The 14,669-nt window shown below is 50.2% G+C and overlaps 1 protein-coding gene across 1 annotated transcript in view; it reads left to right on the plus strand.

The window, feature by feature from the left end:
* Positions 1 to 14,669, plus strand: part of LOC144732577 (V-type proton ATPase subunit H-like) — a 109,559-nt gene that overhangs the window by 26,269 nt on the left and 68,621 nt on the right. Inside the window, exons 6-8 of the mRNA XM_078614024.1 lie at positions 760 to 864; positions 5,042 to 5,092; positions 10,671 to 10,768. Of these exons, the coding sequence (XP_078470150.1) occupies positions 760 to 864; positions 5,042 to 5,092; positions 10,671 to 10,768 (254 nt within the window). The remainder of the gene's footprint in view (positions 1 to 759; positions 865 to 5,041; positions 5,093 to 10,670; positions 10,769 to 14,669) is intronic.

The raw sequence follows: 14,669 nt of genomic DNA on the forward strand, positions 1-14,669 counted from the left end.
CTCAGCGGTCGAGTGGGCGGCTCAACGGTCGATTGAGTGGCTCAGCGGTCGAGTGAGTGGCTCAACGGTAGTGAGTGACTCAGCGATCGATTGAGTGGCTCAGCGGTCGAGTGGGTGGTGGAGTGGGTGGCTCAACTAGTCCTGGGCCTCCCCTAGGTGTGGTGTATACACATCGGTACCTGGCAGACAAAGGCAGCCGTGTGTGGTGCTGTTGGTATCCACCCTAGGCGCTTGCGAACGGCACCTGCCCCAACAGCCTGCAGATCTCGGATGGCGGTAGCGCGTTTGCTGCTTGTTTACAGAGGTTTGCGGTTCGAATCAGGCAGGCCGCCCTGGTGATTACTGCAGTGTGTCTGAACTGTAAAAATACGCGACGTCCGCTTCACAGTGGACGTGAAAGATGTAATTCTAAATGAGTAGAGCGTTGTGTTGCCAGAGCCCTGAATTAAATTTGTCAAATTTGTGCTCTTCCTCAAATAAAAAAAAATTACACTGCAAATGACTCAATTTGGATTACCCTTGGCAATCATCGGCATCACATTGACAGATCAATGCCCTGTTTGCTGGTCAGGCTCCGAGTCATCTTGGGTCGCGCAGGGTCAGCTGCTTCCGGAGGTGCCCTTTAAAAGTTTGAGATGTGGTGAAAATGTAGGTCGCTTCTGGCGTGCAAAGCGCCCTGAGACGCCCCAACGATTGAAAATAAAACCATTTTTACCTTCCACCTTTTTACATTTCCCTGTCTTTGTTGCGCGTGGGCAGGCTGCGCGCGTCGTGGCTCGCCTGGCCATCATGAGCCGGGAGCTGCTGCAGGGGAGCGACCTCGGCTTCTACCTCACCTGGCTCAAGACCCACCTGAGCGTTCAGGTACCGAGCGCCTCTGTCGCACGCCAGGGAAACGCGCACAGATCACGGGCCACGGGCAGAGGGCCGCGGGCCGTGAGCACACTTTGGTTCCTCGAACAAAGACAAAGAGACAAAGATCCCCTGTATAGCCTTAACAGACTGTAGGGGCAAGTGCTGTTAGCGAGCACCAATGAAGGCCAGCACGGCACACGAGGGGGTGGGTGACCAACACCACGCCCGTCCGCCTTTGTCTCCCCAGTGGCGATGTTTACACATCGCACCAGGTACTCATTTGAGGCTGAGTCGACCTAGGAGAGGCCCAGGACCGGTTCAGATAATCGTCACTGGTGTTGGCCGTGAGCCGGAATCGAACCCGGGTCGCCGGGTTCATAATGCAGCGCGTTAACCGCTACACCACCGCTCCCCACGAACACCCACGTGGCCAGAAGCACCCCAGAGCTAAAGTGCCCTCTCACACCGTTTGCTCTCTCGCAAAAAGAAGCGGGGACTTTACAGCACCGTACACAGAGAGCGCAAAGGAGATCACGGTACAGCAGTGTCCGCAAGGTAGACCAGATGATGGTTTTCATCTTGTTTGACTGGTAAACACTCACAATGTCAGTGTTTTATGCAAAATATACCAAAATATACTGGAATTCACTGGCGGAGCCAGTGGGAGGAGGGGGTGGGGTTGGCACGTGCCCCCCCAATGATCCGACCAAAAATCGTCATTTTGCGACCCCCACTGCCACTGTGTAGCATATTATTAAGTGCCAGGGACTCTATGAGATGATAGGACAATAGTCTGAGTCCATAATTGTCAATAAGTAACGGCAAAGCGGTTATAAGTGACTCAGAATTGTGCGCAGTTGCGTATCCAGTACACGACTTCCCTGAAGGCATTCACCTTCAGCGAGCGCGATGCCGATCACACAACGCGGTTCGAATTTGACCCTCGATCGATGGCCGCGCCATCGCCGCACACGCGTCGAATAAAAAGCAAGGGACAAGTCCTTACTTACTCACAACTCCTTACTTACGAACAACTCCTTTCATTTTTCATTGCTGGAGGGGTTGTCCCCCATACCTGAAAATCCTGGCTCCGCCATTTCTGGAATTCAAATGTTTTAATGAAAAATAACGGGGACGAGAGCAGGTTATAAGAGCGATTTTGCAAACATCAAACTTAATCATGGGAAGTAATGTAACAATGTGCATAAATGTAATTAATCTATCCAGCCAAATTTTGACTTTTGAATGATTGTAACAACATCATTACTTATGATTGATGCTATATAGAAACATGTGCATTAAAAAGTCTATGTATAGACGCGACAATGATGACGATGACGACGCTGGGGCCTTAACGTGTGCGTGTCTGTGCACAAAAGATTTGTTTCCAATATTTAGGTCACCTCAAAACAGGAAAAAAATCAGGCCTAGACATTGGTGCTCGTTTCAGCGCTGGCCGTAATTTCTTGTGGCCATGACGCGTCCGGCATGTTAACAGTCAACGTGATTCTTAAAATGTTTCAGTCAACTTGATGTGTCTATCTTGGGGATGTTCTCCAATCCACGCGTCTCTCGGCAGAGTTCCAAGCACACACCTTCCCATTCCTCTGTGTACTTTTCAGCTTCAGTTAATTATCTTTGTCATCGTCCACGTTTCTGACAAAGACATCGCAGGCAGGGTAATTACACTGATTCAGCAGAGGCTATTATAGTGCTGATGTATAATGTAGCGACCGTCACCACGTTTTTAGACTCTTATATGCAGATTATTTCGATCTGAATTGCAGTCCCAACTGGTGATTTACTCTGCTCAAGTTGAAATCCGCTTTACAATTACACCAATGATTACTCACATCTTGAAAGTGTCTAAAAATAAGCACGTGAAATTGCGGAACTGACCATATGTGTCATACCCATGTACAATGACATATGGAGGATTAAGTGACACCGAGTATAGTTTGAAATAAGGTTTGGCGTAATCCCTCGGTGGCTGTGTGTTTAAAATATTCAGCTCCCTGGAGGCTGTCTCTCTCTGTCAGATCCTAACCAGTTCTCTTGGTGTCTGTGCCATCCCTGGGGTGCAGCAGACGGATTGTGCATTTCGATTGAGGCTGCCGTGTGTTGCGTGTCCCCTCGTGTATGCTTAACCGACGATCAAAGTGTGTTACTCCACTTAATGGGATGCCACAACGATGGTGCAGGGTTATTAAATGTAGCCCTGCCTCTGTCCACCCAGCAGTTGGAATGGGTTCACCACCGGGGCTGTGAGGTGGCCAACAAAGGGCAGCTGTTGAATGCCACCCCCTCGTATATGTGGGGGGTTTTTCTCCAGGCACTTTCATTTCAAGCACCCATTATTAGTGCATGCGGAGGTGTTTGCGGCTTCAACGCTTCACACGGTGAGCGGCATTTCCTCTCCAACTTGCCGGGAGCGTCTTCAGCGACCGAAATGCCGCAACATCGTTGTGAACGGTGCAGCCTGGAAACACGCGAGAGAGTTCCTCGTTAATTGTATTGGTCCAGGCATTGGCTAGACGTCCCAATGCACCAATGCAGGGCCATCCGGAAACAGAGTGTTGAGTCTAAGTGAGGATGGCCAGGATAGATAATTTACATTATCAGTGTTGTTTTTTTTTTTAAATAACAATAACATGTAGTAATGTAGGCACAGATTCCATCGCCGGGTATTTTTCGTCTTTGCTACCCTCCCTTCGCCAGGCCCACAACCTGCCCTTAACAAGTCACGAGGACCCACATTGATCAGCTACTGAAATTGCTTTGCCCTTTAGTGGCGCTGTCGGATTGTTTTTTTTTCCTGACATACAGCCTCGTGGAATTGAACTCCACTGCTGGGAGTTCACTTGTAATTGGTGGATTATCCATGGAGGCCGACACAACACCGTGTCCTATAGTCTCAGGCTCATGACCAGTAGCCTCCAGCAGAACCATCCATTAGACTGGATGCCATCTCGTACGAAGGCAATTGCCCAACTCAGCCCTAATGTAAGCAGATCACTCTGTCTCCTCCGCTATGCGAACGTGGTGAAGCCACAGCCCTGCACATTCTTTCCCGTGTGACTGCTGCCAGAAAGGGCCTCTATTAGAGGCAGTTCTATAGATCTCCTCTTGATGGTATTTGGCCAAATTTTCCACACTGGCCAAATGTCTTGGAAGAGGTGGGAATACACACACTTCATCCCACCAGCGTAACCCGGCAATAGATTTTACTGCTGTGCTGCACCCATTTATTCTGCTGGGTGGATAGAGTTCATGGTGGGGTGGTGGAATTAAGGAGCTTGAATCATGGTTTCATTGGGCACACCGTGAGAAAGAGCTGACGACATCTAGATTTCAATGTTTGTATGTTGAACTTCTTTCGCACCGTACACAGCCAACCATGCTAATCAGAGCTGCAGGGGAAGGACCACAAACTAGACACAAAAAGCAGTTCTAAATAAATAAATTTTCAATCAAAAATGATCCTTACATTACACCATGGCATTATTCGAATTCTAAAATAATATTAATTTGATGTGGTGGCCTTCATGGGAGAAACGTGTGCCCAACTCTGCCCCAATTCAATGGGATTCATCTCACTCGACTGGCCCACTCGACTGACCCACCTGAGCCACCTGACGCATCAGCAATCGACGGTGCCGATTTAACAGGGCCGGACAGGCAGGCTCGTCGTGCGGAAGTTCACGCAATTAACGCAAACACCGTCGCCCTCGAAATGCCTCGCTTCAGTGTAGGAGCTGCCGACTGTGCAGGCGGTGCAACTGCACCGGGGCCCATTGAGGCCATAGGGGCCAGAGTGCCCCCCATTTAATTCCTTGATCCAGGGCATCATGCCAACCACGCCAGCACCACCGTTGCCCTGGCAACCACGCCAGCACCAGGGCATCATGCCAACCACGCCAGCACCAGGGCATCATGTCAACCACGCCAGCACCACCGCCGTTGCCCTGGCGACTGCACGCCGAGCGAAACGTCGGACGTCGAGCCCCGAACGAACACATGACCACAACTCCACAACAACAACAACGGAGAGCCGTGCAACCACAAACGCGTACGTAGATGTGCTTTTTTTTTCATGGTTGGTCGTTTTTGCGCTGATGCCGTTGCATCTTCTTCCCCCACCTCTCCCCCATTCTTTGAACGGCGGCTGTGGCTGTGGCTGCTGCAGAAGCTCCGAACGGCGGTCGGGGATGGAGTGGGCGGCGGAGGCAACAGCGAGGTACGGGTTGGGCCACGGGGGCCCTGGGACCTTCGGGGGGGCGGGGGGGGTCGGGTCGCGGGTGGAGGCTACTCGGCTCTGCGGGGGCTGTGACTGCACCTCATTGCTCGGCTGTTCGTGTAGTCCGCGCGCGCTGGAGGTTGTGGGGTGCGCGGAGATTAAATGCACATTATACCGCCAGCGATGGTAGAACTCTGAAGCAATTCCTTGCGGAAATTCCAATCGATGGTATATACACCCGTGTGTCCACGAGAACATTAGGAGAAACGTCTCTTTTTGTTTTACCTTTCTCACGTACCGATATTTTTTATATCACGCAATCTGAGCAAACGCCATTAAACAATAAAAGAAAAAAAATAATACAATTTCCCCCCCTTGCCCGAAAGTCAAATCTCGGGCAAAGAATTCCACTGCGTTGGTTGGGTCGTACGGCTCCTCCGATGTGTTATATCGGCGTGCACCGTACCGTGCTGGTGTCCGGTACGATGCCCAAAAGAGATCGCTCCACGTTCTGCGATACCTTCTTCCTCACTCACTGACCCACACGGAGCGAAACGGAGCGGACACCCCCATGATGCACGTGGCGGTTGTGGGCCCTGTCTATGGGGCCGTTGGTGGTGCATCTCAGACACTGGGCCGTTGGTGGTGCATCTCAGACACTGGGCCGTTTGGTGGTGCATCTCAGACACTGGGTCGTTGGTGGTGCATTTCAGACACTGGGTCGTTGGTGGTGCATTTCAGACACTGGGTCGTTGGTGGTGCATTTCAGACACTGGGTCGTTGGTGGTGCATCTCAGACACTGGGCCGTTTGGTGGTGCATCTCAGACACTGGGTCGTTGGTGGTGCATCTCAGACACTGGGCCGTTTGGTGGTGCATCTCAGACACTGGGTCGTTGGTGGTGCATCTCAGACACTGGGCCGTTGGTGGTGCATCTCAGACACTGGGCCGTTGGTGGTGCATCTCAGACACTGGGCCGTTGGTGGTGCATCTCAGACACTGGGCCGTTGGTGGTGCATCTCAGACACTGGGCCGTTGGTGGTGCATCTCAGACACTGGGCCGTTGGTGGTGCATCTCAGACACTGGGCCGATGGTGGTGCATCTCAGACACTGGGCCGTTGGTGGTGCATCTCAGACACTGGGCCGATGGTGGTGCATCTCAGACACTGGGCCGTTGGTGGTGCATCTCAGACACTGGGCCGTTGGTGGTGCATCTCAGACACTGGGCCGTTGGTGGTGCATCTCAGACACTGGGCCGTTGGTGGTGCATCTCAGACACTGGGCCGTTGGTGGTGCATCTCAGACACTGGGCCGATGGTGGTGCATCTCAGACACTGGGCCGTTGGTGGTGCATCTGAGACACTGGGCCGTTGGTGGTGCATCTCAGACACTGAGCCGTTGGTGGTGCATCTCAGACACTGGGCCGTTGGTGGTGCATCTCAGACACTGGGCCGTTGGTGGTGCATCTCAGACACTGGGCCGTTGGTGGTGCATCTCAGACACTGGGCCGATGGTGGTGCATCTCAGACACTGGGCCGATGGTGGTGCATCTCAGACACTGGGGTGATGCGTTAGAGGCGGATGTCTAATTTTGGCGCTCGCGAATTGTCGAACCTGTGAAAAGTATGACGGTAAAACATAATTATCTCAAAAACCCAATAAGACCAAACAATAAACCCACAAAAACCCACTTTAAAATGGAACTCGTATTAAAATACAAGCGTCCATGAAGGTGCCATACATTATTAAAGAGGCAAAGACAGCCGTGTCAGCTTGGTAAGACAAATATCCGCCTATAGCCTTAGCAGAATATTGGGGCGAGTGCTGTTCACGAGCACCTATGAAGGCCGGCACGGCACTCAAGGGGGTGGGTGGCCAGCATCACGCCCGGCCGCCTTTGTCTCCCCAGTGCTGATGTTTGCACACCGTACCAGGCACTCATTTGCGAATGAGTCGACCTAGCAGAAGCCCAGGACCGGTTCAAATCTTCACCGCTGTTGTTGGTGATGAGTGGGAATCAAACTCAAGTCGCCAGGCTCATAGCACGGAGCACTAACCACCGTGCCATTGCTCCCCAATGATACCTATATACACACACCCGCTTGGCAACATGAAGTTGTTTTTAATCGTTTGACTTACACCCCCTTATGGATTCTGCCGTGATGTGAGTGCACGGGATTTCCACAAAGGATAGCTCAACAAAGTGGCTTATCGTGTGTTCAACCACCACACTGTAGGTCACAGCAACCCATTCATTCACCCATCCACCCACCACACTCGCTGAATTCTTCTCTGGCACTGCTACACTTTGGAATTCCACCTCATCGTCCCCCCCCTCCCAAGCTCTGCGAACCTTCTCCAATTGATTTTTTTCGCAGTGGGGTTTTATCGCGTAAATACAATCTGTGGTGGCCGCGAAACCATGCTCGTTAAAATGCCACCTGATGACGGACGCTTGTGTTGCGCCCGAAACGTCGTAATTGATTTCATTTTATACCTACGTGACTTTACCGAATGAACCAACAAGTATAATAGTACATATTGACTTAAAATTTTCATATTCTTTGTTTCTTTCGGTAAAGTCACGTAGATAGAAAATAATAATAATTATGATTGCGATCGAAACGTCGTGGTTTTTATTTATTATTTTTAATTAACTTTATTATTATTTTTCTATCTACGTGAATTTACCGAAAGAACCAAAGAATATATTAGTACATTTACGGCGGTTTGTGATTCCCCCGCTGGATGGAGGCCTCGATCGTACAGGTTATTGGACCATACTTCACCACACTGGTCAATGCAAAGGAGGGTGGAGGGGAGGGGCAGGACTCGTTTGGATATCACTCGCCACTGATGCTAGCCGTGACTGGGGGATGAACTCAGGTCACGGGGTTCATGGTGCCGCGTGCTAATTACTGATCTACTACTCCGCTCCTATGAAACCTACTGCGCTCGTCATTTGTAGCGCGCGTTTAATTATTATGCTGGCTCGAATGACTGCATGGCCATTGGTAAAGGTAAGAAGAAAGGCAAAGGTGCAGCCCTGCAATGTCCTGCTCGTGCCACTGCTGGTGGAAGAGCCTCCACCCGAGAGACCCCCGCCTCTGCAGTGACTTTGACCGACTTCTCAGCGTCTAGGAAGATGTGGCATTACTCACAGTTTACCCCACCACGAGTGACCTGCCAATCGACTCACAGCAGTAAAAAAGATGTAACCATTTTTTTTTTACTGCTGGACGGACAGAGGCAATGGGGGACGGGGGGACGGGGGTAAGAAATTTGTTTCATTGCTTCAGCTGCCACGCCAGAAGATGAGATTGAACCGATGACCTCTGCTGTCCAATGTATTAACCATTTACACCGTGGCAGCGTCGCGTGGCCAGTGAACAGCTCCGCAATGTTGTCGTGATAAACACAGCGGGGTGGACGCGAGCGACAGTTTGTGTGACATTAATGGGCACCCCTTGGTTACAAAACGCAGAAGGAGAAACATAAAATCACACCTAAACACCCCGGCCTTCCACACATTCATTGTGCGTGAATGCATGTTCACGAGTGGCAATTAAAAAATAAAAGTTACAATTAGAGCATGGAAAACGTTGAGCATCGTCTCTGGCCGGTCGGCGCGTTCGGTTCGGAGTTCGTTACCACAGTTGGGCCGCGCGTTCAGATCGTGGCTCGCTAATTATTTACGCGACGTGAAGACGGAGCGACACCGCCACACCAATGACGGGCTGCCCGCACGCACGTCAGGTGCGCGAGACGCTGCGCTCACTCGTCTCGGCATGAGCCGGGGCTGGCTCCCATGCATCTCGTGTGTTCTCCGCGAGAAATCATCTATTTTCTCGGAAACGTATTTTGGCACCTGCTTCACGATATCATATTCATCGTCATCATCAATCATCCTCGGCCATGATTTACCCACTGCTGGGTAGACGCCTCCCCACGCCGTCGTCATCTCTCGCTGTCTTGCAACGCGACGATTCGTCTTTTGGCAATTCCATTTTGTCCGTTCGCTGCTGGCTGAGCCAAATGACCGGAGTTTACTTCCCAGCCACCGCTAATATTGAGCGGGGAAGCGATTTGCGAGCCAGACCTGGGCTCTCCCCTTCACCAACCCACATTGGTCAGCGTGGTGAAGTATGGTCAAAAAAAGCCATTACGGGTGACACTGCATGGGAGGTTGGCTACGTATGGTGCAAAAGAAGTTCAACGTACGTACGAACATGGAAGGCCCTCATCCGGCAGTCGATTGACAAGCGATAATGGGCAAGTTAATTGATTACTTCAGTAGTCAATTCTGCAGCTCTAATTACCTGTGGCAGCTTTAAGTGCACTTCTCGTAAAGCTAAAGAGTAATGGCAGAAGCACAGACTTTTATTTACCTAATTAGATTGCCTGGTAAATCGTTAAAATCTTTACAAGTGGACACGCGTGTGCACGCACTCACGCGCGCAAGCGCGTATCGCAAACAATTGCGACGCGCGTTTGTGTGAAACTGAAAAAAGTGCCCGATCGACGCAGACGGATGTCAGATTTAGCGGAACGGAAACAAAATCAGACGCCGACGAAAGTGGCCAAAATGGGCCGCCCATTGGAAGCGCTTGTGTCGCCCAGCTCACGAACGAACGCACGCACGCACGTTGAACTTCAATCGCAGCGTGCGTAGCCAAGCGTGGTAATCGGAGGTGAGGAGGGAAGGACACGGGGGGGGGGGGGGGAGGGCCTCGCGACCGAATTAATTCTCTAAGCCTCTGTGCCTCTATGCGTCCGTCGCACCAGTCCCGTCGTGCAGCTTCGCTCGTGCACGAGCTTAGCCAACGATGACGGCAACATGTTACACAGACTCGGCGCTGAGACTGTTGTTGTTGTTTCGATTCGTGGCTTTAAGCTTTTAATTTTAAGATGTAACCGTTCTCCTGCGTCCGGCCGTTTTGGGGATCGGTAAGACTTCGGGCCTCCAGCGGTTTGATGAAAATGTGGCGAAATTTGTGGTCGCGACTTGATCCCAAGATCCGGTTCTTGTTTGTCTCTCGTGTTTTCCTCCCTCGTTTGTATTGTTTCAAGACGATACGCATGCGAAGTACATTTAATGAGTTAGTACATTTCGTATTTACACCGTTTGAAACGGAATCAAAATCATTATTTATCCTGGAGGAATCTGATGAGCTATGAAGCTCTTTTTCACAGATGTCCAGTAGAAGCGGGTCAGCAAGGCGATCAAGAAGACGCTATATTTGACAGACACAGTCTGCAGTAGTTTCACAGTCGGCGGCGATGTTGCTAAGTGTGATCCCAACTGTTTAAAATTACAAAGTGGCGGGAAACTAACTGATCGCACGATAACCGGTAATGTCTTTAGAACTGCATTTAGTGCTTGTATGTATGTTGAACTTCTTTTCCACTGTTCATAGCCAACCGTGCTAATCGAAGGTCCCTCTCCCGCACCTCCAATTAGCACGGTTGGCAACGCACGGTGCGAAAGAAGGTCAACACGCGTGCATGATACTGTGTCGTTTTCGCTACACGGCATCATGTCCGCTCTCTGACCCCGAGGCGCTCCCCCTTCCCGCAGGCGTTGCACTACTTCCAGAGCGCCGCGTCCTGCCTGCAGCTCATCCTCCGCACGGGGGAATACCGCTTCGCGTGGGTGCAGGAGGACGGCATCAGCTGGTACGGAGCGGCGGACGCCGTCAATTTCCTCCGCTCGCGAAATCACCGACGGAGATGTTTTCTTCGACGAAGTTTATTTAAAAAAAATATTTTATTTATTCAACGAATAGCACGTGTTGGCTATGTACGGTGCAAGAGAAGTTCAACGTACGTACTTACAACGATGACTACGTGTGGCTGAAAACCACGAGACAAAAGTACGGCTGCCTATGGAAGAGTCCGAATGAAGACGCAGACGAATATAATTTAGTAACATTATTTGAAACTGCAGTGGACAATTTTTTTTGTAAATCACAGTTTCTGAGCGCAGGTCCAAAAGCCTCAAATTCTAAGCGACCAAAAACGATAAGCACGATTGACGGTGTAATAGATCGGAGTTATGGTCCATAATTGGGCGTTTGGGTTTAAGTCTTGGGAAAAAAATGTGTCGTAAACCTTCCTCCACCCGACACAGCCCATTAATAAATGTGACTCAAACGTGCCACATATATTACCGTCTCAGCAGCACCACCGGGTGTTGCTGTTGCTGCTGTTGTTGTTGTTGTTGTCAGAGAGCGATGTCCCAGCGTGCTCGTGGGTGTCACGTCTCTCTGGAGATTACGCCCGGCATCCTCAGGTTACCAGCTCAGCTCTCAAAACTTAATACGTTGCTTGAAGCGAGCGATTTTATGGGGGCTTTTGGAAAAGAAACGATTGGAGGAATTCCAAAAGGGGAGCAGTGCGAGGGAGAAGGCTAGAAATGTGGTGAGTGAGTGGGTGGGTGGGTGAGTAGGTGGGTAAATGAGTGGGTGAGTGTGTGGGTGGGTGGGTGAGTGGGTGGGTAAGTGAATGGGTGGGTGAGTGGATGGGTGGGTGAGTGGGTGGATAAGTGAGTGGGTGAGTGAGTGGGTGGGTGGGTGGATAAGTGAGTGGGTGAGTGAGTGTGTGGGTGGGTGGGTGAGTGGGCAAGTGGGTGGGTGAGTGGGTGGGTGAGTGGGTGGGTAAGTGAGTGGGTGGGTAAGTGAGTGGGTGGGTGGGTGGGTGAGTGGGTGTGTGGGGTGAGTCATTGTGCCCTGCAGTGTTGGTGGTGGTTGAACACAGAGTGAATGAGGTGAAACGGCCTGGTGTCGATCAGAACCGACTCCTCAGCATGGGGGGGTCGAGGAATCGATGAGTGAGTTCCATGGCAACAGTAACCATGGTAGTCGTGACAGAAGAGTCATGGGGAGAGAGCGAGCATTGCATGGAGCATTGCCAATGCGTCTCGCTCAAGAGCTCGTCACGACCGATGATTTTCATTCCTCTGCGCTTGAGAATCGCTTCTTTCCCTCCCTCTGCTAGATCGGGGCTGTGGCTACGAAGTTGATGCCTCTTCCTAATACTTGCTCAACTTCCAGACAGTCCCGTTTATTTTCCCCTCAAATAAAATAACAAAAAGTAGCACCTAAAAAAATATAAATACGTAAATATATTAGTGCAAATGTTTCACCCGGAGGCCACTTTAATCACAAATCTGTTCGAGTCGGCGTGATCGCGATACCGCCGGATCTGAGACGTCCCCCTGGTTCGTGCAGCCGCACAGCGGAGCTCCACAATTGCCTCAAGGCCGTGCTGTCGTATCTGTCATTCGGGTTCGGAGAAGGAGAAAAAACCAGTAGGGCGCGTAAAAAATCGCGAGCATTTATCATTAGCGTGAGGACATCGTCGTTAACGAGCGGCCAAGCCACAACGAGCTCCTCGGAATGCAAACGGCTCGTGAGCATCTGCCAGAGGTGTGGACTCGAGTCATGTGACTTGGACTCGAGTCATGTGACTTGGACTCGAGTCAGACTCGAGTCATGAATTTGATGACTTGCGACTCGACTTGGACTTGCATAACAATGACTTTGTCCCACCTATGAGATGTGGACTCGAGTCATGTGACTTGGACTCGAGTCAGACTCGAGTCATGAATTTGATGACTTGCGACTCGACTTGGACTTGCATAACAATGACTTTGTCCCACCTATGAGATGTGGACTCGAGTCATGTGACGTGGACTCGAGTCAGACTCGAGTCATGAATTTGATGACTTGCGACTCGACTTGGACTTGCATAACAATGACTTTGTCCCACCTATGAGGTGTGGACTCGAGTCATGTGACTTGGACTCGAGTCAGACTCGAGTCATGAATTTGATGACTTGCGACTCGACTTGGACTTGCATAACAATGACTTTGTCCCACCTATGAGATGTGGACTCGAGTCATGTGACTTGGACTCGAGTCAGACTCGAGTCATGAATTTGATGACTTGCGACTCGACTTGGACTTGCATAACAATGACTTTGTCCCACCTATGAGATGTGGACTCGAGTCATGTGACTTGGACTCGAGTCAGACTCGAGTCATGAATTTGATGACTTGCGACTCGACTTGGACTTGCATAACAATGACTTTGTCCCACCTATGAGATGTGGACTCGAGTCATGTGACTTGGACTCGAGTCAGACTCGAGTCATGAATTTGATGACTTGCGACTCGACTTGGACTTGCATAACAATGACTTTGTCCCACCTATGAGATGTGGACTCGAGTCATGTGACTTGGACTCGAGTCAGACTCGAGTCATGAATTTGATGACTTGCGACTCGACTTGGACTTGCATAACAATGACTTTGTCCCACCTATGAGATGTGGACTCGAGTCATGTGACTTGGACTCGAGTCAGACTCGAGTCATGAATTTGATGACTTGCGACTCGACTTGGACTTGCATAACAATGACTTTGTCCCACCTATGAGATGTGGACTCGAGTCATGTGACTTGGACTCGAGTCAGACTCGAGTCATGAATTTGATGACTTGCGACTCGACTTGGACTTGCATAACAATGACTTTGTCCCACCTCTGGCATCTGCTGTGCATGATGTTCACGAGTCCCCAGTGACATGTTCCCGTCGTAAATCGGTGCCGTGCCCCATTAAACTTCCCCGTGCATTGAAATTTCTTTTAATCCCTTTATTTGTTTCTTCTTCTTTTCATTATTTCTCAAAAGAAGCGGCCAGTAGAGGGACTTGCGTTTCGTGCTCAATCCCGACACCACTGTCCTGCGCCAGGGTGAAAGCCTCGCCACGACTCGATTTTGACTCACAAAATTGTGCGACTGCTGCTGTGATTGACAGCTGTCAGAGGTGTTCCAGTCTTCTGTCACCTGTTTGGTTGGACAATTTTCGGATGAAGAAATAAGTATAACCCGTAAAAACAAAGTTTTTCACTATAAATCCTTTATATGCGTGGCAGCGAACTTAATATAAAGGATTTAAAAATATATTCGCCTGTGGAGGACGCGGGGATCGATCCCGCGACCTTTGGCATGGGAAGCGAGGGCGCTACCAACTGCGCTACTCCGCCACTGCCTGTGGAGGGGTTACGCTCTGGGCTCTTACACTGTGACGTTCAGCCAAAGCCATGAATGAGTTCTATTTGAATATATGTAAAATATTTTTTTTTTGCCTAAAAAGTGTAAAATTTTGGGAATTTTTTTTCACGAACATTAATTGTCTCGCACAACGAGTCTGTGTGGAAAATGTCAGCTCGATTGGATCACGGCAAGTGGGTTAAAAAACGACCGAAAGATTTGCACGGTCGTAAGCAAGCAAGCAAGCACGCAAGCAAGCAAGCAAGCACGCAAGCAAGCAAGCAAGCGAACTTAATATAAAGGATTTAAAAAATACGTGAGAGAGAGAGATTTATTTTTCAAGTTTGTGATCAAGTATCGGCAGTTCCTGGCCCTTGGCTCTCAGGTCCATTCGCAAAATCTGCATGAGGATTTGAGCGCTTTATGTTGGGAGCTTTCACATGCATAGACTTGCAGGGAACGGTGTCACCCTGAAGAAACCTCTATTCGGTATGAGATAGAGAATGGCCCAGTGGCGATGATGA

Source organism: Lampetra planeri, chromosome 2 (assembly GCF_965212315.1).
Source record: "Lampetra planeri chromosome 2, kcLamPlan1.2.h2, whole genome shotgun sequence".
NCBI classification, from domain to species: Eukaryota; Metazoa; Chordata; class Hyperoartia; order Petromyzontiformes; family Petromyzontidae; genus Lampetra; species Lampetra planeri.